The following is a 26,829-nucleotide window of genomic DNA, read 5'->3' on the forward strand; positions in this document are numbered from 1 at the left end:
GCAGAGAAGAAGGGAGGGAGGGAGAGAGAGAGACAGAGAAATGACATAGGGCTGTGACGTCAAGAAACCTGTGGCCCTAAGGAGTGCCTGGGTGGCTCAGTCGGTTAAGTGTGTGCCTTCGGCTCAGGTCATGATCCCAGGGTCCTGGGATCGAGCCCCACGTCGTTGGGCTCCCTGCTTAGTGGGGAGCCTGCTTCTTCCTCTCCCCCTATAGAAAAACACATTTAGGGAATAATTTTGAAGAAAAAAAAAAAAAAAAAGAAACCTGTGGCCCAGAATGAGGTAGAAAGCAAGCCCCTTCCCGATGACCTTCTAGTTCCTGGCTCCACATCCTCTTAAGGCTTCATTTCATTTCCTGCCCTTGGGTACCATGATCTACCTCCTAACTTAACAAAATACTCCCTCCCCCCGTTTTTTTAAGTTTAGCATGATTCCATTTCTGCTGGTTACAGCTAAAAGAGTGTTGCTAAGACTGGTAGGTTTGGGGGCCCCCATTTTACGGAGACGGAAACTAAGGTTTAGAGATTAAGCCGGGAGCCCAGGGCCATGGAGCTAGTCAGTCAGTGGCGGAGGTGAGAAACACATCTCTGTGATTCCAATGGAGAGCGTGGATGGGGTGCTTTCTTGACACTAGGCACTTTCTAAAAGCTTTACCTGTCTTCTCTCATTTCGTCCTCTGAGGACCCCTAGGAGGTAGGTACTGCTCTCAGCACTATTTGAAGGATGGGGAACTGAAGGCAAGGAGAGGCTGTGTTGTCTGCTTCAGATCATGTAGTCTGTGAGGGCCAGAGCCAGGCACAGATGTCAGGCAGTTGACCCCACAGCCTGGGCTCTTCATAATTATGCTGTAGGTGTTAGCATGGCAATGCTGATTCAGAAGGCAGGGCCTGGACATGGACAGGGTCAGAAGTTTTCAGAAACTGATGAACATATGGTTGTCACTGAATGATGGGCCCTTAGAGGATGGGCAAACCTTTGGAGTCCCACTGGACTAAGTTGGCACCTCAGGTATGTTGTCTGTTCTTCAGCAGCTGTGACCCACGGCCACTCCATTCCTTCTCTGTGATATTATGGTGCCTGTTCCATCGCTCAGCAGGTTGGGGTTCACCCCCTGGGATCTTACTACGTACTTTATCTCCTCTCCCTGTCCTTTCCCTCTTCCTAGTCCCCTGCTTGTGGTGAGTCTACCTCCCCTTTGTTAACCTCCAGAGTGGGGCCAGATCACAGCTCTGAGTGACTGGGTAGTTTCCACTGTTGGTTGGGAAATGTGTGTATTCATTTAGAAACTGGATTTTTTCAGGAAGGCATCAAGCTCAATCTTCGTGTTTTTAGCATACCCTCATGGCCCAGCAGGGACAGAGTGAAGAAGGGACAGACCCTCCAGACCTGGGACCCTTGTTGAGGACATGCCTCTCTAGGCAGTGTTGAATGCACCCTGGGCACTCTGTCGGGGTGTGCTAATGGGAGAGAAAGCCCAGTTCCTGTGGCCTGCGGGTAGTTGAGAAGCAGAAAGGGCTTGCAGTGATTCCAGAAAGAGAATGAGAAAGACCCAGGATGATTTTCCAGGCGCCTCTACCTGGAAATCATTCTAGGTTGCAGATCAGTCTAGGTTGGGGTCACTGACCCTTTTGAGAAATTGGTGAAAGGCAGAGATTTTCTCTCCCCAAATGCACATAGAGACATAAATTTGCTTAAGATGTAAAATTGCTTAGTTATGGATCCCCACACCTATCCAAGGATTTAAGGATCCTTGATCTAGAGAGAGGCTGCCATCTGATTAAGAGCTAGAGGGGAAGGAGGCTTCTACCCACCTTCCAGCTGGATGTTATTTCTCCTGGAGTCTTTGCTAACCCCCCCCACCCCCCCCACCCCGGGGTTGGTTTGAGTCCTTCCTCTTTCTCCTGTACCTGTGCATTTTGCTGTTGGCACCTTTTTGCAATGGTTTAAACAGTGTGGACCTTAGACCAATGCATCAGCATCACCTGGGAACTTGTTAGAAATGCAAATTCTCAGTTCCTATTCCAGACTGAATCAGAAACTCTGGGGTGGGGCCCAATAAATTTGTGTTTGAACAGGCCCTCCTGGTGAGTTGCTGAAGTTTGAGAAGGGCTGCTGCAAGCTATCCTCTTCTTTACGGTGTGTGTCTGCTTTGCTAGACACAACATGCCTGGCACAAAGTAAGAGCTCGGTGAATACTTACTGCATCACGTTTTCCACATTGACAGGGCAGGATTAATTTTTTTTTTCCTTTGGTACCCTACAGCTTTGAGTCACGGGGACTGAGACTCAGTGTCATTTGGGTCCAGTTTCTTTCGACTTCAGGGCCTAAAGATAGGCTTGGCTCCACTGGGTAGAGGAGAGGGCTTAGCCTTGAGGCAGGTGCCCAGAAACTTTCACACAGGAATGGAGCCAGAGAGAAATCAAACCTGGACCATCTCTCTGGGTAACAAGGCCTCAGCCACATGGCAGATGAGGGGCAGGCGGGCAGGGGGCTGCCTGGCCATCACATATGCCCAGGGCTCATGGGAGCCCAATTCTGCCAAATTCCACAGGCTGACCTGCTCCTCTCAGTGCCTGCCTTACAGCAGCCTTGGCAGCGGACGCCAGATCTCTGCCAGGGACACACTGGCCAGGCTGGCTGGGAGGGAAATGGCCACTTTTTATTTTTAATGACTCCAACGTTTTACAGAGGAGGGAATGGTTCGAAGATGCCTCTTAACTTTGTGTGTTTGGTCTGGGGAAGAGTTGCGCCTCTTAATTCTCTGCGTCTTATGTAGCGTTATATTCCCATATTTTGCTTCTACAGGGAGAGAGTATTTTCCTATACAGTTCCTTAGTTGCCTGACATTTAAAAAATAATTTTTCTGAGGGGTACAGGGAAAAAAATTCTGGGAAAAAAACCTCTTCCTATCTCCTACTGATCCAGCTCTTTAAACATTAGAAAAAAATTTGTTTTGATTTTTTTTAAGCTGGGAACAGAGGAAAGATACCTGTTTACTCTTAATTTCCAATGTGTTTATTTTTTAAAAAGGATCCTTACATTTTTCTCGGAGGGGTGAAGAAAGATTTCTCTCATCTCATATATGGGCAGTTCTTCAAAGTTTTATTCTAAAAAAAAAAAAATCAATCATCTGTGGGAGATGTAGGATGGATCCAGTAATCCTTCTTGTGTTGTTATGGGCTAGATCCTTCACACTTTTAATTAAAAAAAAAAAAAAATTAGGATTTTTTTTTTTGGGAGGTGAGGACAGGGAAAAAAAAGTCCTGGTTAGACCTTCCCAAATCATAGGGAGGCAGTTCCTTAAAAAAAAAAAAAAAAAAAAAAATCTGATATTTTGAATGTTGGATAGAAATGTTCTTGTTCACAATGTATTTCACATAGAGTTTCTCAAATTTTTCTTCTTAATATCAAATTGATTGGGGGATATGGGAGGGGGCTAGACCCCCCTTAACTTTTAACCCCTAGAGTCTCACCCAGGGCCAGTTCTTTAAACTTTTATTTTTAATATAAATCTGTTCTTTAAAAAAAATGTTGACAAAGGTAGACAGAAATATTCTCTTCATCCCGCATTTCACATAAAAGCAGCTCTTCAAATATTTATTTTTAAAATCCGTCTGATTGGGAGGTGGCTAAAAAGAGTCCCCTTAAACCCTCTTGTCTGACCCAGGGCTGGTTCTTCAAACTTTTATTTTTGAATGATATTAGATTTTTTTTTTTGGAGAAGGGGGCAGGCAGGGGCAAGAGGAACATCCCACTGAGCCTCGCAATGCCTCCATAAGGCCAGCTCTTCAAACTTTATTTAAAAAATCAATCTGATTTTTGGGGGGTGGCTGGGGGGGAGCAGAAGAGTTCCCATTAACCCCTTGTGTTCCGCCAAGAGGCGGCTCCCCAAACTTTTTTTCCACCGCGAACATGACCTTTGCGAGGGGCTGGCGAGCGGGGGGCGGGCAGAGGGGCGCCGGGGGGCGGGCGCGGGGGGCGCGGGGAGGGCAGGGCGCGGCGCGGGAAAGTTTGGGGGGCGGCGGCGCCGCGGCCCGGGCTTGGCGGGCGGGCCGGAGCGGCGCGCCCGGGGGCCGGCCGGCTTTGTGTGCGGCGCGGAGGCCGGCGGCGCGGAGGCCGAGGCCGAGGCCGAGGCCGAGGCCCGGAGCTCGCGGGCCGCGCGGCGAGGCCGGCCCGGGGGCGGGCAGGGCGGCGGGGGGCGGCGGCGGCGGCGGCCCCGCGAGGGGCGGCTCGGCGGCGGCGGCGGCGGCGGCCGGTGCGGGCCGGGGGTGGGGGCGAGGGCCGGGCGCCCCCCCCCGCGCGCCCCCGCCCCCCCGGCCTGAGCGGGGCGGGCGGAGGAGGGAGCGGCGGCGGCGGCGGCGGCGGCGGCAGCAGCAGCGGCGGCGGCGGCATTGTGCGCGCACCAGCAGCCCGGCCCGGGAGGAGCAGGACGCGCCGGGGCCGCCTCCTCCCGCACGGACCCATGAACCAGCCGGGCGGCGCGGCGGCTCCGCAGGTACGACGGGGGGCCGGGGGCATGCACCGCGCGGGGGACCCCGGGGGGCCGGGGCCCGGGGCGCTGCGCCACTTCATTGCAAGATTTGCAAAATGCAAAGTGCCTGGGCACGTTTGCGGGCTTTTTGTGGGCGCAAACCGGGGGGTCGGGGTCTGGGGAGCCCCCCCGGGCGCCGCGGGGCGTGAGGAGGCTGGGGGTGACGCGGGGGTCTCTTCGGGCCCCCACCCAGCGCCCCCTCCAGCCCCGGGCTCGGACCGGAGCCCAGAAAACAAAGCGGCGAGAGAACAGAGCAGCCATTTCAGTTTGGACAATTCACATTTTGCAAAAATGCAACCCCTTCCAGCTCTCCCCCCCTCCCCCCCAAATTTGCAATTTCTTCCTGACCCCCTCTGCGCTCGGGGGTCCCTGATGACCCCCCGGGAGGTCTTTCCCCTCTGGCCCCCCATCTTTGCAACAATCTTTTTTTTTTTAGGCCATATTTCCCTTTCTCAATTTTTTTTTCTAATTTTTCTTCAAACGGTAGTTTTTTCCCATTAAAACGACGCCACCTAGAGGATACTATTTTGTAAATAAAAAAAGAAATTAAAATTGAAAAGAAATATTTTTTATTTCTTATTTTTTCAAAAGTTTGCACTATAAGGCAGTGGAAGGGGAAAGGATTCTTTTTTTTTCTTTTTTGGGGTGAAAATTTTCACTTTGATCTTTCTGGGAGCATGGAGACAATTTTTATTTCTGAAGCCAAATCCAGATAATATGTAAATGAAAATTAAGCTGGAATTTGAATGAATTCAGTTTTTGAGGGGGAGAAAGCAGAAAGCCTCCTAAAACCGAAGTCAATTTGGCTTCCTAACTCATTTTAGTTTGACAAAAAAACTAATTGGAATGAGGAAAGGAGGGAAATTGTTGAGTTTAGAGAAAACTGGGAGAATTGGCTTTATGAAGCCATTAGAAATTGTACTTCATTGTAATTTGGAACTTGTTTAGCCCAGTGGGCAGAAAAGACTAATTTTGCCATTTGGCAATATTTAAAGTTTTTCTGTTTTCAAGAGGGAAGGATTTAAAAGAGAAAATAGATCCTAAAATGTTGGCTTTGGACACACCCAAAAATTGTAGTTTTTTTTTTTTTTTTTCCAATTTTGCATTTACATTTTACTGCATTTAAATCCCAAGGTTCTAAAGAAAAACAGAAACTGGAAAAGTTAGAGTGAAATCCTGTGTTTTTTTCCTGCATTTGTTGGGTTTTGTGTTGTTTTTTTTGTTTTTTTGTTTTTTGTTTTGATGGGATAATTAAGACTATTTTCTGATTTTGTTTCCTGAAAGGTCTAGGCATTTCTTTTTTTGTTGTTGTTTTATCTAGAAAATGTCAGGAACCTTTTTTGAGCAATATTCAGTGAAAAAATGTAAATTCATTACATTATACAAATTGAGTAGCCCACAGATTTGTAGGAGAGACCGCCATTAAAATAAGATATGCATAATTAACATTATTATGAAAAAACTAACAGTGGATTCACAGAAGCTCATTTTTTATGACATGCAACTGAATCAGTTGATAAAGACAAGGGTTGAAGAATCCTTGGTAGGAGAGAATTTTCCGTTCTCTGTGCTTGCTTACTCTTCCAATTTGAAAAATTTATTATTTTTTAAGAAATCCAGATTGGTTTTAGGCCTTTTTGATTGTGATGTGGGGTTGATAGTTCATTAGCATTTGGTATTTTTCACAAATTTGATTACTTTGAAAGGGGAAAAGAAAATCCATTCGCTTTGATCATTTTGGGGGGGTCTGTGATTAAAAAAAAAACACAAATTTTACTGACTTAAGAAGGAAAGATAAAAGAAGGGAGGACAGAGAGGAGATGAAAATTTTGATTCTTACCCATCTTCTCTAGTGGAACACTTAAGTTTGCTGAAAAAATGGGGTAAAACACCAATTTGGCTGATTCTAGCATCAAAATTTAATTTTTTTAAAAGGAAGAGAAAATGAAAATAGACACAAAAGCCAGCCCCAAAGGTACTTGCCTTTGGAACATAAAAGCACAAATGCAAACAGGATTTGATGTAGTTTTTTGGCCTTAATATGAAATCAAATGAAGGTGAAAACAAAAATTTTTTTTTAGAGGACAAATATTGACTGAATTGAAATTTAGCAGATGAAAATAAGGTAGCCACCCAAAGTTGAAGGGTTATTTGTGATGAATTAGTATCTGGTTGAACTTGCTGGAGATTTTGAACCAAAAAAAAAAAAAAAAAGTTTTAATTTTTCTGTTCAGAGGAGGGGGGAATATTGTTAGCATTGGCAGGGTGGGATCTTGGTGGAACCTTGCGTGGGGGTTATGGTGGGTCACACCGGGCTAGGACGGGAAACCCTGTGTCCCTTTCGCTGGCTACCAGCTGGTCTTGGCAAAAATGGTGGCCCCAGTTCGTGGATTCCCACCTCATTTTGTGGGGATTCAAATTTGAGGGGATGCGAAATCTGTGAAATATATTTGATGGTGGCAGAGGTTCGACATTTCCCATCATCACCATTGCATTTGGGAGATTTTATTTTTTTAGTAACGACATCCTTCAGGGCTGACCGGCCATATTCTGACATATTTGGAATGAGTTTTTTTTTTTTTTTTAAGTAGCATAATTGAAAAAAAAATTTTTTTTTTCTGTTGAATTATTTAGGCCGATGCCTAGGACGGTCAAAGAATTTGTAATTTCCAAGGGCTCTGGAGGCCTCATGAGACAGTAGGACTGAGTTTAGCAAGTGATGGAGGGGAGCTCTGCCCTGGGTTGGGGAGGGGTAGGTGGGCCCCCCTACTGGGCATCTGAGAAAAAGTCAGGGTTGTAGATCACAGGTTATTTCTGGTGTAAGGAATGACAAATATTGCAGCACGTCCCTTTGTGTGTCCTGGGTCTCCTGACACACAACTCAGATTCCTTCAATTCCATTCTGTGAAATTTTGTTGTGTTGTCTGGTTTCAAGGGGACCCCCGTGAGGAATTGAAAATCATTTCTGTTTTGTAGACTTGTTTTTTCCTTTTATAAAAAAAAAAAAAATTGGTTATCCTGATCATGTTTGTTGTAAAGGAAATAGAGGTGCGTGATGGTACTGTTGGGGGCGGGGTCAGTTCTCTTTTGTTTCTATTGGCGTCTCCCAGGACTGAGATCTGACCTAGGCCTTGGCCTCTCTCACCTATTTTAGATGGAAGTGTGACCAGAAATGGATATATGAGCTCATTTTTATTAACCTATGTCTGTTCACCAAACTGTCTTATAATATTGGGCAAAAAAATCTGGCAAATTGGACTCGAGGGGTGGTAATTTGATGATGGGCTGAGTTATTTTGGTGAAAGATCATTTATACTGTTTTACAGTAGAGACTCTTATTACTGAATGTTTTGCTTTTCTGCCTAAGGAGATTTTTTTTTTTTTTTCTAATAAGGTTTGAAATTTCAAGGGCCTGCTTTACAGCTTGACTTTGGACCAAACTAGGAAAAAGGGTTTGCTTATACTTTCAGCCCTGCACAGAGGTGAACTTGAACAAGGGCTCTTGCTTTTGCAGAAGAAAAGCAACAAAGATGGCTGGTCAGCATAAGGCTGACCTCTCCCTGGTTCTAGAAAATAAACAGCCAGTGGTTTGTTTCATTTGAGAAACAGAGTTTAAAAACTCCTCCATTGTCACATACAGTGTCTCCTCCCCCTCCCCCCCCAACTTTTGACTCTGCTCTTGGCATGCTGCTACCTCTGACCTCAGAATCCTCATGTCTTCTCCTTGGTGGGGTGATAAGAACTTCCCCTGCCGTGTTTTAATGGATGTATATGCTGACTTTCCGTGGTCGTGGTGAAAATTTAAATTTTTTCCATGCTCTTGTTAATGTTTGGGGTCAGTAGTGTCTCCTCCCTGGTGATGTAAAGTGAAGTGGCCTTGTGGGTCCACAGGAGCCCTAGTTCACCCAAGGTCTTGCTGTATGACCTTGGACAAATCACTTTTTCCTTCTGAGCCTCAGTTTTTGAGAGCTTTGGATCAGAACAAGGATAATAATAGATAGGTTTCATCCCTGATTCTGACTTCAAGTGATTGGCTGTAGCTGCCTGGAGCACTGCGTTGAGAAGGATTCTGAGGTCCCATCTGGATGCCTGGGTTCTGGAGAGAGAGAGGGGTGCCGTGTGCATCACAGAGCAAGGACTGCACCTCTTATTGGCCATACCCAGGGCTAGGTCGCGGATCGTGACCCACTGTAAAATCAATTTCGTGGCTCATGGTCAGCGTAAAAAAAGAACGGAATGGAACATAAAAGGACACCAAAGGGCAGAGGCATAGCACAGTATGGAAGGTAAGTGTTGTCTCACGAAACTTCTGTTTTATTTCCGTGTGCCGATCCGTGTGCACGATAAATGTAATTCCTACCGTTAAAGGAGTTGGCAAGGTAGTGGACTGATGACCACCTTGATGTGCTGCAGATACCCTGCACTTTCCCAGTTCGACTTTTCTTTTCTCACTTGTTATCCCAGTTGACTTTGACGTGAACCCTGTGGAGTAGGTGTCCTGTGCCACATGGTTTTTTTCCCCTGGCTGAGCCTGCCTTTCGGGCCACTGGGAAGAAGTCTCAGCTGCCTGGCGGTTGGGCACACACCCCAGCTTGTTGGCTTTGGAGAAGCCTGGAACGACAGGTGCTAGAGGGAAGGCAGCATCTCTGCCGCCTTCTCTTGCCGGAAAGGAGATTTTTTAAGGAACCTGGAATACCCGTCTTGGTGGGAGAGCGAGCAGCCACACTTACTTTTTCTTCCGCACTTTTACTTCAAATTGCCGTAGGAGTTTTTCTGGAGTTAGAGCCTTTGTGTTTGTGCTGTATTTAAATTTTAATTGGACTCTGTGTCTATATTTTGATGTATGCGCTTCCTAAAAACTCCCGAGTTGCTCTGTCTCCTCATCTGTTACGTGTTTCAGACCGGCACTGTCCCATGGAAATAGAAATTTGAGTCACAAATGTGAGCCATACACATAATGTTAAGCTTTCTGGTGACACCTAAAGAAAGTAAAAAGAAACAGGTGGAATTAATTTTAATAATATGATTATTTAACCCAGTATATCCACAGCATACCATCCTTTCAGTATCTCATTCATATAAAGAATTGTTAGCGTGATATTTTGTAGTCTTTCTTTGGGAGCTATTAAGTCTTTTCTGACCAGCCACATTTCACGTGCTCAGTAGCCACATGTGGCTTGTGGCTTCTGTCTTGGACAGCACAGGGCAAGACCAGTGTTCCATCTAGTTGTTGTTACGGGGTGGCCTCGGGAGGTTAGTGACACATCTTTCAAAGCTCTTGGTTTTTTTTTTTTTAAAGATTTTTTTTAAATTTATTTATTTGAGAGAGAGAGACAGAGAGAGAGCATGAGAGGGGGGAGGGTCGGGAGGGTCAGAGGGAGAAGCAGAGTCCCCGCCGAGCAGGGAGCCCGATGCGGGACTCGATCCCGGGACTCCAGGATCATGACCTGAGCCGAAGGCAGTCGCTTAACCAACTGAGCCACCCAGGCACCCCTCAGAGCTCTTGGTTTTGTTGGTGGGCCTTCCTTCCTGAGCCCTAGATGCTCTGTGGTGGTGCAGCCTGTAGTGAAGAGTTCCACTGTTTAGCCTCTTCTGGCTGAAGTGGTCCACATCTTGTATTTGTCCCAGAGCAGTCTTCTGCCAGGATCAGGCCAGAGCACTTCAGTTAAACATGACAGATGATGGCTAGAAACCCCAGGATGATGTGTCTCGGCATGCGTGCCCTTGAAGTTGAGAAGTACAGGTGCAGGGGGTGGGTTTTAAGTAAAGTATGGCCTAAAGAAGGATGAAGATGTCGGAAGACAGCAGGTGGGAAGGACCAGCATTGGGATCTGAGAGGAAGGAGGACGTTGCGGGGAGAGATGGTCTGTCAGTGGGATCCGTGTCTGAACTGACCATGGGACCACCCAAGAATCCCCCCTGGATGGGCCTCAGGGCCTTAGGTCGGAAGCATAGACAATTTCTTTTTTTTTTTCTTTTTCTTTTTTTTTTAAGATTTTATTTATTTGACAGAGAGCGTGAGAGGGAACACAGGCAGGGGGAGCGGGAAGGAGAAGCAGGCTTCCCGCGGAGCAGGGAGCCCGATGTGGGGCTTGATCCCAGGACCCTGGGATCATGACCTGAGCTGAAGGCAGACGCTTAACGGCTGAGCCACCCAGGCGCCCCTGGAAACATAGACAATTTCTGACCTCTGCCCAGTTGGTGAAATGGAAAGCGGGATTTGAGGTCAAGCAGACCAGAGTTTGGAATCCTACCCCATGGCATGGTTAGCTTTGTGTTACTTTGGGAGAGACACTCCTGGTTTTGGAGGTACAGCCTCTGTATTGGGAAAAAGGGGGGTAATCATCCTGACCCTGATGGGTTGATTTACGATTAAATGAAGCAGCACGTGGGAAAAGACCCAGCCAGTCCTTGGAAGATGGTTCTTAGAAGGCGGTCATCACATGTTAGTTACCTCTTGACCCAGTGGCTGGCGAGTCTCTGTTGGGGGATATCGAGTCGCAGTGACCACAGTTTTGATAGTTCTGGAAACCTGGGGGCTTATCTTTAATAAGATGAAGTTAGGTAACAACAGAAACTGTCCACTTTTTTGGTTGTTGCTCTAAAAACAGACCAGGATGAGACGTCTCCTGGACCTTACGCATCTTGTCAAAGTATTCCTAATGCTTTCATTCCAGGGATGCTCTAGCTCCTCTGAATATTTCTGGATTTGTTGCAAAGCCTGTGGCACAGTCTTTAAAAGGGATAAATCTTAATCCTGGGCGAACTGTGTACCTTCGAGCTTCTGTTCCCCCTGGGCCTCCTGTCTTTAGGGCCCTTCCCCTTATTCATCTCTGCTTGGAGGAGCCAGAACAGCCCCCTCAAGACCCCGTGCATGCCCTGTTCTGTGCAGCCCCCCACACCGGCCCAGGTGGACTTCATCTGTGCCCCCCCTGCAGTACTTCCCAGATACTGTGGGCCCACAGATGAGAGTTGCTTGTTTGCATTTCTCTCTCTCCAGCCAGCTTGTGAGTTCCTTGAGGGCAGAGAGCATGGGTTATTCATTTTAGGGTCTGGCACAGAGCAGCAGCTCAATAAATATTTGATGACTTAATTTGATTTTTGGGAATAGCTCAGATCAGTCAGATTTGAGTCTAGTGAAGAGTCGGTGACCAATTTGGGTTTGGCCATTTGGTCAGAAGCACTGTTTTACTAGGGAGCCCTAAGCACCTTTTTTTTTTAGAGCTGGAGTAATCAATCAGAGGGGACTCCCTGAATGGGGATAACACTCCTTTGAATTTTACACATCTTGGGGAGTTTTAAAAGGAGTTTCCCACCCCCTTCACTCACTCCTCTTGTATAAACAATTTCTTTAAAATGGATGAGGGGCCAGGTAGGGTCATCATCCAGATGGCTAATTGGCAGGTATAGCGAATGGTCTCAGCATTTCTAAGGAGGTGGAAATGGGGAAAACCTTGAGGTACTAGGTACTGTGTTTGCTTTGGGAGCTGGTTGTCTTGGTCATGGGCCCAGGAACGGGGCATCGGGGGGCTTTCTGCAGAACACCTGCAACACCTTAACGTAGCAGCTAAATGTGTGATTCCATGTTCAATCAGACCCCATCTTTGGTCGGATTGTGGTTTGCATTATGCCAAAGATTCATGGAAAATCTATAGGAGAAAATTGAGAACATTCTGTTTATTTGCTTAATTTTTTTTTCTGTAAGCTTTATAAAACACTGTCACTTTTCACACTTCGGGCCCAGCCCAGCAAGTGAACACAGGATCCCAGTCTGAGGGAGGCCGTATTTCCTCGATGGTCATGTTCCAACATATTCATATTTCTTTTTTTTTTTTTTAAAGATTTTATTTATTTATTTGAGAGAGAGAGAATGAGAGACAGAGAGCATGAGAGGGAGGAGGGTCAGAGGGAGAAGCAGACTCCCCGCCGAGCAGGGAGCCCGATGTGGGACCCGATCCCGGGACTCCAGGATCATGACCTGAGCCGAAGGCAGTCGCTTAACCAACTGAGCCACCCAGGCGCCCCATATTCATATTTCTGAAATTAGGATGTGTCTTACAATAGATGTTTCCTGTTAGTACATTCCCTCTTATTTTCTTCTCCACCAAAAGCTGTTACAGAACCCATGGTGTGTTTAACAGTTGAAGGCATCTTGGAATTGAGGTAGGGTGTCATGTTCCTGGTGGGGTGGGATGTGACATGAGGGACTTCCAGTTCTGCTCTTGTTTACCTCACTTAGCTCTGGGCGTGGCTTCTCCACTCGTGCAGTGAGGACAGGACTTGGCCTTGGGGAGAAGCATCTGGAACTTTGAATTAGTACCCCTTTCCTTCCATGTCTTTGGGTGGGTTTCATAACTTTGCTGTGCCCCTTCTCTGAAAGGTGTAAGAAGCCCGTGGGGGAGGGGAGGTTTAGTGTCCTGTCCATGGTGGAATACCAGTTTGACATTTCCAGGGTAGAACAAACAGGTCGAAGTTGAAGGGATAAGGCTTGGCTTCCCTCTCTGCTCCGCTGCTTTATTGATCTCTGCCGGAGTTCTTGATTTCCCTGCACTTTGATTTCCTTATGTGTAAAGTGGGGATGATGGGGATGAGAGGGATGGATGATACCCTCAGGACTGGGTTCTTGTAAAAAGTTGTGAGGGAGAGTGAGAAGAAAGCTTTGTAAAGGGCAGGGTGCTTTTCACTTGCAACATGTTATTTGTACAACGTCTAGTCCAGGGCTGGTAAATAAGTAATATATACATACTGCTGCCCCTTATTTTCGAGCCTGTGGCAGACATTGCTAATCGACATGAAGCCGGTTTGTCATTCCTGATCTAGTTACACACACACACACACACGCACGCACGCACGTGCACGCGAAGAGATGCAGTTCTTGCCCAAAACCTCAGTGACTAGGCCGAGGTGGAACTTGAAGTCTCATATTTCCTAACTCCTCAACCAATGCTTTTCCTATTACTTGCACATACGCTGTGTCAAAAGAAATTAAAGTTAATTTGGTCTTGAGAAATAGTGAGAGGATTCTGGCTCCTCCCTTCCCTCCCTGTTATAATTAGATACCCTTGGGGTTGTCATCAAAGCAGGGCTGGGTGACCTGCTTCTTTGCCTGATCCCAGAGTGATCAGATTTCAAAGGGGGAGTTGCTGGTGCCTGGGCCACTGGGTTGGGCAGTGTCCCTCACTCACTCATGTAGTATAGATGACATGGCTGAGGGGCAAGGCAGGCCCTCGGTTCCTGGGCCATAACCTGGGTTTGCGACACATTTGCTGTTTGCACGCTTTGAATACCACAGATGAGTTTCTCAGCCCCCAGAATCCCAGTTTCTGCATCTGGGAAATGGCTTGGAAATTGTCCTTCATAAGAATCAAATGAGGGGAGGTATTTGAAAATGCTTATTCATTTACTTTATTTTTTTTTAAATACTTTATTTATTTGAGACAGAGAGCATGAGAGCTGGGTGAGAGGCAGAGGGAGAAGCAGACTCCCCGCTGAGCAGGGAGCCCGATGCGGGACTCGATCCCAGGACCCTGGGACCATGACCTGAGCCGAAGGCAGACGCTTCACCGACTGAGCCACCCAGGCACCCTTATTTATTCATTCATTCATTTATTTTGAAAATGCTTTTTAGACCGGAAGCCCTACATAGGTGTTATTTTTTTACACATGGATTTTTCTAACTAGCACTGGTCACTAATTGTAAGTGCCCTGTTGGGAGATTATGTAAACTCGAAGTCACAGATGGGTGCCCACGAGGTGAGTTGGTCCCTTTGCTTGTTTCATTTTATATGCCAGCCGAAGGTTTAAAGGGTTTGGGGTTTGTAGGCCTTGGGTGGGTCTGTACTTTCCCTGTCCAGTCAGTTCCCACGTTTCAATCACATATGTGACCTGCTGGGCGCTGAGCCTCTGTTTATCCAATAAGTGGGAGAACAGTCCACTCGTATATCCCTGACGGGCTTCCTGCAAGCATCATGTGAGTTAATGGATTCAAAAGTGCTTCATAAACAGCGAAGAGCTGGAGAAACATGTTGGTGACAACTCCTTTCTTTTCTTAAAAAGGAAAGGAGGGAGGCCGAGGTGAGGATGGTATTGAGTCCACAGAAAAATGATAAAAATAATTTGGCTGACACAGCAGAAGGAGGCTTCCTATATAAGCTAAAGAGAATAAATGGAGTCAGGTGATACTTGGCGCCCCGGCCAGCTATAGAAAACCTGGGAAAACCCGCTTTCTACTGAAGTGAGCTCTGTGTCAGGGATGGAATCTTTGATTCCCTGGGGCCAGCCCTAGTCCTGGGGGAATTGGGGGACCCAGGGGTGGGGGAGGAAACCCCCATGGGTGGAAATGAGTCCTGCAAAGTGGAGGAGGCCTGGGAGTGTCCCTGGGCAAGCCCCTGGCTGGTGGTTTGCTAGCATTCAGTCAGAGCTGTTTTGGCTAGCTTGCTGGATATGTTATTGTCTGAGACAGCATGCCCCAGGGGCTAGCCATTCTGTCACTCAGGTTTGAGCCTCCACTGGACAAATTCCCACCAGCCCCAACATTTTTGTAGTGAATTAAGGATGGGAATTTTTATCAGGTGAAATTTTGCAGAGAGTTTGCGTTTTGCTTTATTTTGGGCTCAGAGTTTTGTGAGCTAAGTGGACATAGCCAGGGCACTTAGAATACCCAGAGAGAATAGATACATTTTTGGATGCTGGAGATTTTGTTTTTTTAAATTTCATCAACTGGGAAAAATAACTAAGAATTTAAGTGTGTTTATGTGCGCGTTTCTTGTGCTGTATGCTGGAAAAGCAGAAGGTGAAACTGATCTGAAAGAAAACTGAAGCTGGCCTGGAAGGAGGCCCCTGGGGCAGGAATTGGAATTTGTTGTAAGGCTAGTCATCTTTTTGGATCTGGGCAGTCTAGAGCTAGAAGGTCTGTAGAGATGCCTGTGCTGTTCAGTGTGTATTGGTAACCACTGGCCGTGGCTTTCGAGCAGTTGAAGTATGGCTCGCTGGAAATGTAAAATCCACACCGGACTTTGAAGGCTTCGTAGGAAAAAAAGATTGTAAAGGATTTCAGTAATAATAATAATAAAAAAAATACTCATTACAAGTTAAAATCATAGCCTTTTATATATTGGGTTAAACAAAATAATTATTGGGGCGCCTGGGTGGCTCAGTTGGTTAAGCGACTGCCTTCGGCTCAGGTCATGATCCTGGAGTCCCAGGATCGAGTCCCGCATCGGGCTTCCTGCTCAGCAGGGAGTCTGCTTCTCCCTCTGACCCTCCCCCTCTCATGTGCGCTCTCTCATTCTCTCTCTCTCAAATAAATAAATAAAATCTTTAAAAAAACAATAACAACAAAAAAACACAAAATAATTATTAAAATTAATTTCGCTTTTTTTTTTAGAACAATGTGGCTACTAGAAAATTTGAAATTACCTATATGGCTTGTATTATATTTCTGTTGGACAATGCTGGTCTAAAGATCCACTCCCCCCAGAGAGGGAGCGTGGCTTTCCCAGGGTCACACAGCAGCTTGCTTCATCAGATCACTAGTGAAGAATTCAAGATTCAGAGCTTGGGATTGAGAAGAAGGCTGATGTGGTTAAATGGAGGGAATTTATGAGAGAGAGAAAGAGATTGGTAATTTAGGAAGAAAAAATTAAACTATTTTCCACTTTGCTTATTCATTCCCCTAAACACTAATTAAACACTTTGGAAGAAAGTAAATCTAACAAGACAAGCAAAAACAAATCTAAAAGATTACCCCCGGCAATCTCTCCGCTTGCCAAAAAATTCCAGTCTATTTAGTCTTTGGGGTTTAACCAGGGTTTATGAATCAGAGTGTAGTTCAGGGCTGGTTTGGGCATAGAAACCTGGGTCACATTAGGGGCTATGGATTTAGGGTCCTGAGTGGCCACAGGCCATTCTCTTGAGTGCTAAGTCATGTTTGCTCTATGTACAGATTTGGGAAGTAAAGCTTCTGGAAGACCCAGAGGGCACACTGCTGCAGAGGACAGAGCTGGTAGGGTGGGGAGGTCATCTAGCTCCCCTGATCTCCAGCCTGGTCTGGGTGGGCTCAGCTAGCCCCAGTGGGGTCGGGGGGGGGGGGTGCGGCGTAGGGGGTGGGCAGGGAGGGCTAGACTTGAACACAGGTCTCAAACTCTGTAGCCTAGTTCTCTTGCTGTTAGTGTTTTGAAAGGAGTTTGAGCCACGTGTTGGAAATTCCACCTTACAAACTTGTTTTGCTCAGGATCTGTTTCTATCGAAAGGCTGAAGTTGAGCATTCTTACTTATCTCACTTGATCTTTACAAAATAGAATTTTTCTGCCTTGAAGTACAGTAATCATTGCACATTTGCCAAGTGCTTCTTATATGCCAGGTGCTGGACTTACCATTTAACATCTATTATCTCAGTTAATACAGTCACCCTGGAGAGTAAGGGTATTTATTTATTTATTTTTAATATGAGGGGGTTGAGAATCAGGGGTGAAAGGCTACACAGCTGGTAAGGGTAGTTGGCTTCACATTCAGATGATTGCCAGAGACGAGGCTCACGGATAGCCTTTTTTTAAAATTTTTTATTATTTTATTATTATTATTTTTTAAGATTTTATTTATTTATTTGAGACAGAGAGAATGAGAGAGACAGAGAGCACATGAGAGGGGGGAGGGTCAGAGGGAGAAGCAGACTCCCCGCCCAGCAGGGAGCCCGATGCGGGACTCGATCCCGGGACTCCAGGATCATGACCTGAGCCGAAGGCAGTCGCTTAACCAACTGAGCCACCCAGGCGTCCACAGATAGCCTTTTGAGCTGCAGAGTCTTACCATTCACCCTTACAGTTGAGGAGGTTACTTGACCAAGTTGTGGCATTGGTGATTGGCTAGGACTTGAACCCAGCTCCCTCGGATGCCCTCCCCTTTGCTGTGGGGCTGAACTGGACCCCGGTGTCTCAGGAACTTGCCCTCCCCGTTCCGTGGGGCCTGGATCTGGGCCTCCCAGGCCCCCATTCCCCAGCTCCCTGCGCTCCTCGGCGGGCCAGTGGCTTGTGTGTTTCATGAGCACAGTGCCTTTAATACTGCGTTTGAAAACAGTTGCAGAAGGTTTGCTGTAATTAATTACATTTGACATACTTGGAACCGGGGCCTCCTGGATTCAGGATGCAAATTTATGCCCAGACAGATGTAAGGTATGCTTGGAGCCAAGAGCTCTGGCACGTCCTAGCCAGGGCCTGCGGTGATGCTGGCTGTCCTGATGGGACTCCTGTCACTGGCAGTAAGCATTGGAGGCGGGACTCAAACTCAGGGATACCTGGAGCCCACAGGCTGTTGGAGGAGAAATAACTCTGGGCTTCAGGGTGGGAACCATAGTCTCTAGTCTGAGCCCTGCTTCTAACTCAGCCGGAGTCTGGGGTAATTTCTTTCTCTCTTTGAGCCTCAGTTTTCCCTCTTACGCAGTCAGGGCTTGGACTAGTTGCTCAGAAAGCATGTTCTCTTAGTTTGTTCAGGGGCAGGAGGGCAGTTAATCCAAGTCAGAGCTTGGAGGGCTGGTGTTTGGAAGTATAAACAGCAGAAGTGAGAAAGGCATGGAATAGGAAGGTAAGCAGGAGGCTGTTGGAACAGACAAGAGAAGTGTGCCAGACTTGAAATTGAGCATAAGATGTTACTGATATCCAGGGCTCCCAATAGAGCGGTCATGCATTCAACCTCAGACTCCTCTTACCATCTTTATTAGATACTTATTGCTGTGTAACAAGTCACCTCAAAACTTAGTGGCTTAACACAACACTACTTACTGTCTCCCATGGTTTTGTGGGTCAGGAATTTGGGAGTAGCTCAGTTGGTTGGTCTGGTTTAGGGTCTCTCTGTGATTGTGGTCATGCAGTGGCCAGGGTCATCTTAAAGTCTTCTTCACTCTCATGTCTAGTGCCAGGGTTTGAAAGACTTGAACACTTGGAGTTCCTTGGGCATCCATCCGTCCATCTGTCCGTCCATCCATCCATCCATCCATCCATCCATCTCATGGGGTCTTTCCAGCATGGAGGCTTCATACATGGCCTGACTTCTATATGGTAACTTCAGTCTCCCAAGGCACATGTCCTAACAGAGATAGAGCCAAGCAGACCCAGTGTCTCCTTTTATGATTTAGTGTCAGAAGTCATGTAGCATAACTTCTACCTCCATCTACGGGTTGAGGCAGTTACAGAAATACGCCCCATTTCAAGAGGAGAGACATAAACCCCACCTCTCTATGGAGTTGCAGCAACATCACATTGAACGTGTAGGAGGGGGATGTATATTGGTGTGGTCATCTTTGGAAAATACAAGCTTCCATACCGTCTGTCTACCCATCAGTCCCTCTGTCTAGCTATTCATCTCTCTATCCTTCTCTACCCACCCACCCATTCACCCGTATAATCTTTCTGTCCTTCAGATGTGTGTCCTTCTTATGACTATCTGTTCATCCATCCATCTACCCCATTCAAATCACCTGACACATTTTGAGTACCTAATATGGGCCAGATACAGCTAGGGTGCTTTCACTGATGAGCTCAAAGGGGAGAATGAAGCTAATAATTATTGAGAACTTTCTCAGTATTAGTTTCTTTATTCCCCAAATAACTCCATGACATAGAATTTCATCATGTCTGTTTTACAGGTGAGGAAACGGGGCACAGCGAAGCCAAGTAACTTGCCCAGGGTCATTCAGGTAATTAGTGCCAGAGGCAGAATTCGAACTCAGGACTCAGCAGTTCACATGGCCCCCGGCTGACTCCATTCTGGTTTGTTTTAAGTGTGAGATGGCTGTACAAGAGCTGATTCTTGCTTTTATTTTTCTTCCAAGTGAAAATATGTTCTTTTCCCCCCAATTATAAAAATAATACATTCATTACAAGAACTTTAAAGCAGTACAGAAAAAATACGATTGTTCCTTAAAAAAAAATGACCCCAAATCCTACCACCCAGAGACAACCACTGTTCACATTTGATCAACATTATTTAAGTTATCTCTCCGCATATTTAAATATATATGATTACAGTTTTATTCAAATGGGATTATATTCTACATGCTGTTCAGCGTCTGCTTTCTTTTTTCTTTTTGAACTCCTGGATATCTTTCTGCATCAGTAAATAGAGATCTTCATTATTATTTTATTGACTACATTGTATTTCTACTGTATGTATGTCCCTGAACTCGGTGCCCTATTGGATTTTGGTTATTTCTAATCTCTTTACATGCAGGGTTTCTTGCTTGTGTGGTCATCTCTTTATCATCGCTCCCTAAGAGGCCGATTGCTAAATCATATAATACTCGCATCCTGCAGGTGATAGCGATTTACCTTTCTACGAAGAGATTGGGAGTGCTCATCTTATACATCCAATACAAATGGCCATCACCTTGTATTGCCACTGTTTTTAATCGTTGAGGTCTTGATGGGCAAACTAATGAGGTTGAACATTGCCTGGTATACTTTTATTAGCCACTTGCATTTCTTCTGAATTGCCTGTTCAAGTGTTTTGCCTATTTTTCTCTTGGGGTGTTTATCTTTTCCTTAATTTTTTTTGTAAAGCTCTTTGGATTTTAGAGATACTGACTCTTTGCTATTCAGATTCCAAGTATTTCTTTTCTTAGGCTTTTTTTTTTAAGTGCAGTTTAGACGTGGTTGAATAAAATGTTTACTTTTAAAAAAATTAATTAATTTGACAGAGAGAGAGAGACCGAGAGCGTGCGCACGCCTGTACAGGCAGGGGGAGCAGCAGAGGGAGAGGGAGAAGCAGGCTCCATGCTGAACAGAGAGCCTGATGCAGGGCTTGATCCCAGGACCCTGGTATTATGACCTGAGCCGAAGGCAGACACTGAGCCACCCAGGCACCCACCCCTAAAATGTTTACTTTTAAAATGCTTCCATTTTTGTGTTTTGGATTCTGACTATAGTTTTTTTGGTGTCACAGTTGAAAAGACTTGCCCACATTAAGAATTTATAGCAAAAAGGCAGCCTACAAAGTGGAAGAAAATATTTGCAAGTCATGTATCTGAGAAAGGGTTAGTTTCCAGAATATATAAAGAATCCCCTACAGTTTGACAACAAAAAACCGAATAACCTGATTTTTAAAAAAATGGGCAGAGGACTTGAACATTTTCCCAGAGAAGATCATACAGATGGCCAACAAGCATATGGAAATATACTCAACATCACTGATCATTTGAGAAATGCAATTTAAAACCGCAGCGAGCTGTCACCTCACACCCATTAGGATAGTCACTGTAAAAAGAAAAAAAAAACAAAGTAAGTGTTGGGTGTGGAAAATTTGGAACCCTGTGTACTGTTGGTGCAGCTGCGATGGAAAACAGTATGGTGGTTTCTCAAAAAATTAAAAATGGGATTATCATACGATCTGGCAGTCCTGCTTCTGGGTATCTATCCAAAAGAATTCAAAGCAGGATCTCAGATAATTATACACCCATGTTGATTGCAGTGGTATTTACAATAGTCAAGAGGTGGAAGTAACCCATATGTTCGTTGATGGGTGAGTGGATAAGCAAAATGTGGTCTGTACACAAAATGGAATATTATTCAGCCTTAAAAAAGGAAATCCTATCACATGATAAAATATGGCTAAACCTTGAAGACACCGTGCTAAGTGAGATCAGCCAATCACAAGAAGACAAATACTGTGTGATTCCACTCAAATGAGACATCGAAAGTAGTTGGAACTCATAGAAACAGAAAGTAGAATCGTGGTTTCCAGAGGAAGGGGGAAATGGGGAGTTGTTGTTCAATGGGTATAGAGTTTCAGTTTTGCAAGATGAGAAAGTTCTAGAGATCTGCTGCACAGCTCTGTGAATATACTTAGCACTCCTGAACTGTACACTTAACAATAGCTAAGGTGGGGGGAGAAAAACCAAAGTTGAACATTTATGTTACCTCACAAATCAGTTTGTTTTCTAGGAATGTACACAGAAGAAATAGCTGTGTTTGTGTACCATGGGAGATGTACATGAGTGCTCGTAATTGTTTATAAGGTTCAATACCTGGCAACAAAAAAAAGAAGTTAAAAAACATTCATCCTTATTTCTTCTATTATTTTATACAGCTAGTTTTCTTACATTTACATTGTTTATCTATTTGGAATATATTTGCTTTAGAGGAGGGGCATAGAGATCAGGCTCTTCCCCCCCCCCCCCAAACGGCTAGCTTCTTGCTCTAACACCAGTAACTGAATAATTCATCTTTTCCTCCTGGTTTTGAAATGTCATCTTTACCTTATATTAAATTTACATGTACTTGGGTCTCTTTCTGGACTCTGATATTCCCTGGGTGTACAGGTATAACACTGTTTTTTTTTAAAGATTTTATTTATTTATTTGACAGAGAGAGACACAGCGAGAGAGGGAACACAAGCAGGGGGAGTGGGAGAGGGAGAAGCAGGCTCCCTGCAGAGCAGGGAGCCCGATGTAGGACTCGATCCCAGGACCCTGGGATCATGACCTGAGCCGAAGGCAGTCGCTCAACTGACTGAGCCACCCAGGCGCCCCAGGTATAACACTGTTTTAATTTGGCCACTTTTAGATAAGCTTGAGCATGAGAATCGTATCTTAAGAACTGACCTGTAAAGTAGCATGTACGTTGCCATGCGTGTTACCAGGTTGGGGCTGCTTTCTGGCGGGCTTTTTCATGGGGCTGACTCTCTCCATTATCCAGACTGGCCCAAGTGCCACTGTAGATGCAGAAACCGAAGTTCAGTGAGGTGAGAGAACTTGCTGTAGGTTGTAGCTCATTGGTGCTCTCGTTCACCACGTCTGGGAAGTGGCGGAGCAGAGACTGGAGCCTGAGTCTGACTTCTGAGTCTGTGGAGTTCCTTTAAGAACACGCTGGCTCTCTCGGATGCCCGGATCTCTCTCCCTGGGGACCATACGTGCTCTGGCACAGAGGGGTGCTAATAGATGCTTGCTAAAGTGCATCGGAAGCAGTCGTCACGGCTTCTTCAAAACAGATATTCCTGAGCAGATTACTCCCTGGTTGCAGTTAGATATATGCTAATATTTGTTTTAATCAGTTAATTTTTATTTATTTATTTATTTTTTTAAAAAAGATTTTATTTATTTATTTGAGACAGAGAGAATGAGAGACAGAGAGCATGAGAGGGAGGAGGGGCAGAGGGAGAAGCATACTCCCTGCTGAGCAGGGAGCCTGATGTGGGACTTGATCCCGGGACTCCAGGATCATGACCTGAGCCGAAGGCAGTCGCTTAACCAACTGAGCCACCCAGGTGCCCCTTAATCAGTTAATTTTTAAATAATTAAAGTAACCTAATGATATTACAGAGAAATCAGAAAATAAGGAAATGAAAAGACTATGTTAAATAAATCCCAGCCCTCTTACAGTCACTATTAAAATTTCGGTGTATTTCCGTCCAGTTATTTTATAAGCATATTTTTATTTATTTGAATCATAAATGTATTAGTTTTGCCTCCTGCCTTTTCCTTCCCCCATCTTTACTTTGTCTTCCTAATTGTCATTTTTTTTAAAAGATTTTTTATTTTATTTATTTGACAGAGAGAGACACAGCGAGAGAGGGAACACAAGCAGAGGGAGTGGGAGAGGGAGAAGCAGGCTCCCCGCAGAGCAAGGAGTCCGATGCGGGACTCGATCCCAGGACTCCGGGATCATGACCTGAGCTGAAGGCAGACGCTTAACCAACTGAGCCACCCAGGCGCCCCCTAATTGTCATTTTTAAAGACTGCATACTGTTCACAGAAAAGAGTGAACATGGCTTATTTAACCCATATTCTATTGTTGCACATTTAGATTGGGTCTGGTATTTCTCTTATCAAGTTCCACTGTAATGAACAATTTCATAAGTAAGATACTCTGATATTTTAAAGCCCTCTCCTTTGGATATATTCCCGAAGATAGATTACTAGGTCAAGGGTAGTTATTAGTTTGACATATTTCCGTATATCCTGCCCCTTTTGGACCAATAATTGGTAGTAGGCTTTGGGAAACTCTGTTGATTTGGAAAAGAAATCTAGTAAATTCTTTTTTTTTTTCCTTTTTAAGATTTTATTTATTTATTTGATAGAGACACAGTGAGAGAGGGAACACAAGCAGGGGGAGTGGGAGAGGGAGAAGTAGGCTTCCCGCTGAGCAGGGAGCCAGATGCGGGGCTCGATCCTAGGACCCTGAGGTCATGACCTGAGCCGAAGGCAGATGCTTAATGACTGAGCCACCCAGGTGCCCTGAAATTACTATACTTCTATATATTATTTTTCTGTTATGAAATTGTTCATTACAGTGGAACTTTATAAGAGAAAAACTAGACCCAATCTAAATGTGCAACATTTACTAAAAAAAAGTTTCACTGACTTTATTATTATGAGTGGGGTTCATGTTCAATGAGGAAACCTAGAATATATATGCACAAAAGAAAAGACTTTATAATTGCATACCCCTTCAAGATGAGCTCTGTTAGTTTCATGTCTGTTCTTACGTTATTTACTTACACGAGTATTAATTTTTCAGTAAATTATTTTTAATCTCATTTTACTAGCCAGAATTCTCTAATAACTAGTTATTCCGCATTTATGCTGGTAAACCATTTTTGGATGATGATCCTTCCTCTTTTAAGATCTTAAATACCTTTTGAATTTATTTAGCCTTTAAATATTTGTCCTTATTATGGGTGACGACCCTTGATAGGTGCCAAGGTGATAAATCAATATGGATTCTGTTCATAGCCATATATAATGTGCTATAGAAAGTGTTCAGTGTTCTAAGACTAGTTGCTGAGGGTGTTTCGTGGAGGGAAAGATGAATCCTGGTAAAGATAATCCAGGGCAACTTACTGGAGGAAGTGGTATTTGAGTGTGGCTTTGAAGGACAGATAGGATTTGAGGGTCTGAAGATTGGTCTGTGGGAGGAAAGGGAGGGAGCAGAGCATTCTGGGCCAATGAAATAATATGCATCATCAAAGAGAGAACTTTGGTGATTTTTTTAGCGTTGTGTATTTATTACTATAAATTTAATTCTTTCAAAGCTGGTGAGTCATAAAATTCTGCCCAAATGTGATTATCCTTTATGTGGCCCACCAGAATGTTCAGTTAATCAGGACTCTTGTCTCTGAGGGGGTGCGGGTCGGTGGGGGGTTTATAGGGGAAAGATAGCAGGTAGGGAAAGTTCAATCTTTGGTAATCTGGCCTCAGGTCAGAACAGTGTTCTCATTCTGTAAAGTGCTTTTGCAGATACGGTCTCACTCCTGCCTCCTGGTATCCAGACAGAACTGACCTCTGCAGGGCCTGTGCCCTGCTGGGCAGCAGCAAATCATACTTTCATGACTGACCCACTGGAAGAAATGCATTTTATATCAGCATCTTATTGATGCCCGTGGGCTCATCTAAGTACAGCAAAAGCAAGCAACTGATATTTACACTTAACCACTTGCAACGCATTCGGATACTTTTTAATTCTCTCTTTTGTTAAAAAAATGCTGGCTGTGACTCATTAAATTGATTTCAAGACCCAACAATGGGTCTTCCAGGTGCTCCTGCCAGGACCTCCCAGGTGTCCTGAGCAGGTGGAACCTAGAGCCCCTTTACCCCTCCTGTCCAGCAGGTCAGGAACAGATCAGAAATGTCCTGCCTGCCTGGCTTCCCCATCCTCAGGATGAATACTGATCTTTGTAACTTCCCATTGAAGATAATGAGTGCATGAAGCAGGCAGCTGGGGAGCTCCTGGATGGGCGAACTGAACTGGGAGATGGGCTTGGAGTGGCTTCCCACAAGTGACTAGACGTCTCGGGTTTCCAAGGAGTCCCAGGGAAGAAAACCATTAGTGGAGATGATCTTGGAGAGGCATAGGGTTATGGTCTTTTTTTTTTCTCTTTTGCATGTACTAAGTTTTCTTCGTGGAACACGAACCTCTTTCATAATAACAAAGTGAGTAAAAAAAAAAAACAAAACACACCAAACAAACCACTTTTTAAAGAGTTTACTATATTTTCCAAATCAATAGAAGTTCCCAGATCTTACTACCAGTAATCTCTCTTTGGGATTATATCCAAAGGAGAGGATTTTAAAATACCAAAATATTTTATATATGAAGATGTTCTTTACAGTGTAGTTTTACCAAAGCCCAGTACGAGGTCTGGCAGGAGTGTGCAGGGTGGGTCTGAGCACTGTGGCGCATGATGGCTCCAGGAAAAACAGTCATTATTAGATTGCTGCTCTGAGATGCAGGGCAGCCAAGTGGCTAAAGTTGTCCCCTTGGTAGCCAGACTTCCGGGATGCAAGACCCGCAGGCTGCATGACTCTGGGCAAATTACTCAGCCTCTCTCTGCATCAGAATGGGTTAATAGTAAAAGCACTAGCTCTGTGCTTGACACATAGTAAGTCCTATATAAGGGTTCACTGGCCAGTTGCAGCTGAATGCTTTTTTTTTTTCCCCTTGCACAGAATGTGGAAACTGTGTAGGCTCGTTAGTCCTATGTCTGAGTCCGTTTGGGGTGTAGGAGGATAGAGAACGTGGAAGGACTGGGGCTGGATGCAAGAGGCCTCCTGTTGATGGTTCTGCCCCTTAATCAGGCCTGGGCTGAGTTTGGGGTGTCATTTTCCCTAATGGAAACACTGTTGTTAGAATATAAGATAATGAGCTACTTCTGCTCTGCCTTGCAAAATTGTCATGAGGATAAAAATTCATTCACCCGTAAAATGAAGGGATTGGACTTTAGAGATGATGGAGGGGATTCCTTATGAATTCCAGCTATGGTTGGTTATTGATTCCGTGGATAGGCCATAGTGGGGAAAGGTGCTGAGATTGATTAGTGATGTCTGCCACTGGGAAGGCAATGTGGTGGTGACCCTGCTCCCATTTGCTGCTTCTGAGCTGGATGGCTTTGTGGGTCCCACCCACTTAATCCATGGCTGGGTGGTCTGAAGGGTTATAAAGGATTGAGGGATTGGCTGTCCAGTCCTGCGACCAGGAGATGGGTGGATCTGACTGAGTCCATATTTTCTAAATGCGTATATTAAGATATCTTAAAGCTCCAGTAACTAAATGAAGGTGGACCTGGCATAGTCTTATACAGGCAGATAGATTTTAATAGATTACAGTCCAGAAACAGACTCAACAGACGCAGCTATGTATTAACTTCAGTTCCAGTACCACCCTGTTTTGGTAAATTTTGCTTTTAAAATACTATAATATTTGGTAAACATTTCTCCCCATTATTCTGTTTTCAGAACTTTCGTTAGTCTCACACATATTCTACCAGATGAACACTTGAATCAATTTTATTTTATTTTATTTTTTTGTTTTGT

General features: G+C 45.0%; 2 protein-coding genes across 24 annotated transcripts in view; both read left to right on the top strand.

The window, feature by feature from the left end:
* The first annotated feature begins 963 nt into the window (after positions 1-963).
* Positions 964-4,323, top strand: LOC135362664 (uncharacterized). The gene is made up of 2 exons (XM_064579152.1): positions 964-1,008; positions 3,880-4,323. Exons 1-2 carry the CDS (start codon positions 964-966, stop codon positions 4,321-4,323), a joined length of 489 nt encoding a protein of 162 aa, XP_064435222.1.
* Positions 4,294-26,829, top strand: part of ZNF618 (zinc finger protein 618) — a 184,914-nt gene continuing 162,378 nt past the window's right edge. For 22 of the 23 annotated variants that reach the window (XM_064579953.1, XM_064579955.1, XM_064579960.1 and 19 more), the window contains exon 1: positions 4,294-4,496. In XM_064579953.1, coding sequence (XP_064436023.1) covers positions 4,464-4,496 — 33 coding nt within the window. In that variant the 5' untranslated portion in view covers positions 4,294-4,463. The remainder of the gene's footprint in view (positions 4,497-26,829) is intronic. The other variant, XM_064579961.1, reaches the window with a different exon arrangement.

This window comes from Mirounga angustirostris, unplaced genomic scaffold (assembly GCF_029215605.1).
Source record: "Mirounga angustirostris isolate CCGP_5_RB_7025 unplaced genomic scaffold, mMirAng1.0.hap1 SCAF_15, whole genome shotgun sequence".
NCBI lineage: Eukaryota > Metazoa > Chordata > Mammalia > Carnivora > Phocidae > Mirounga > Mirounga angustirostris.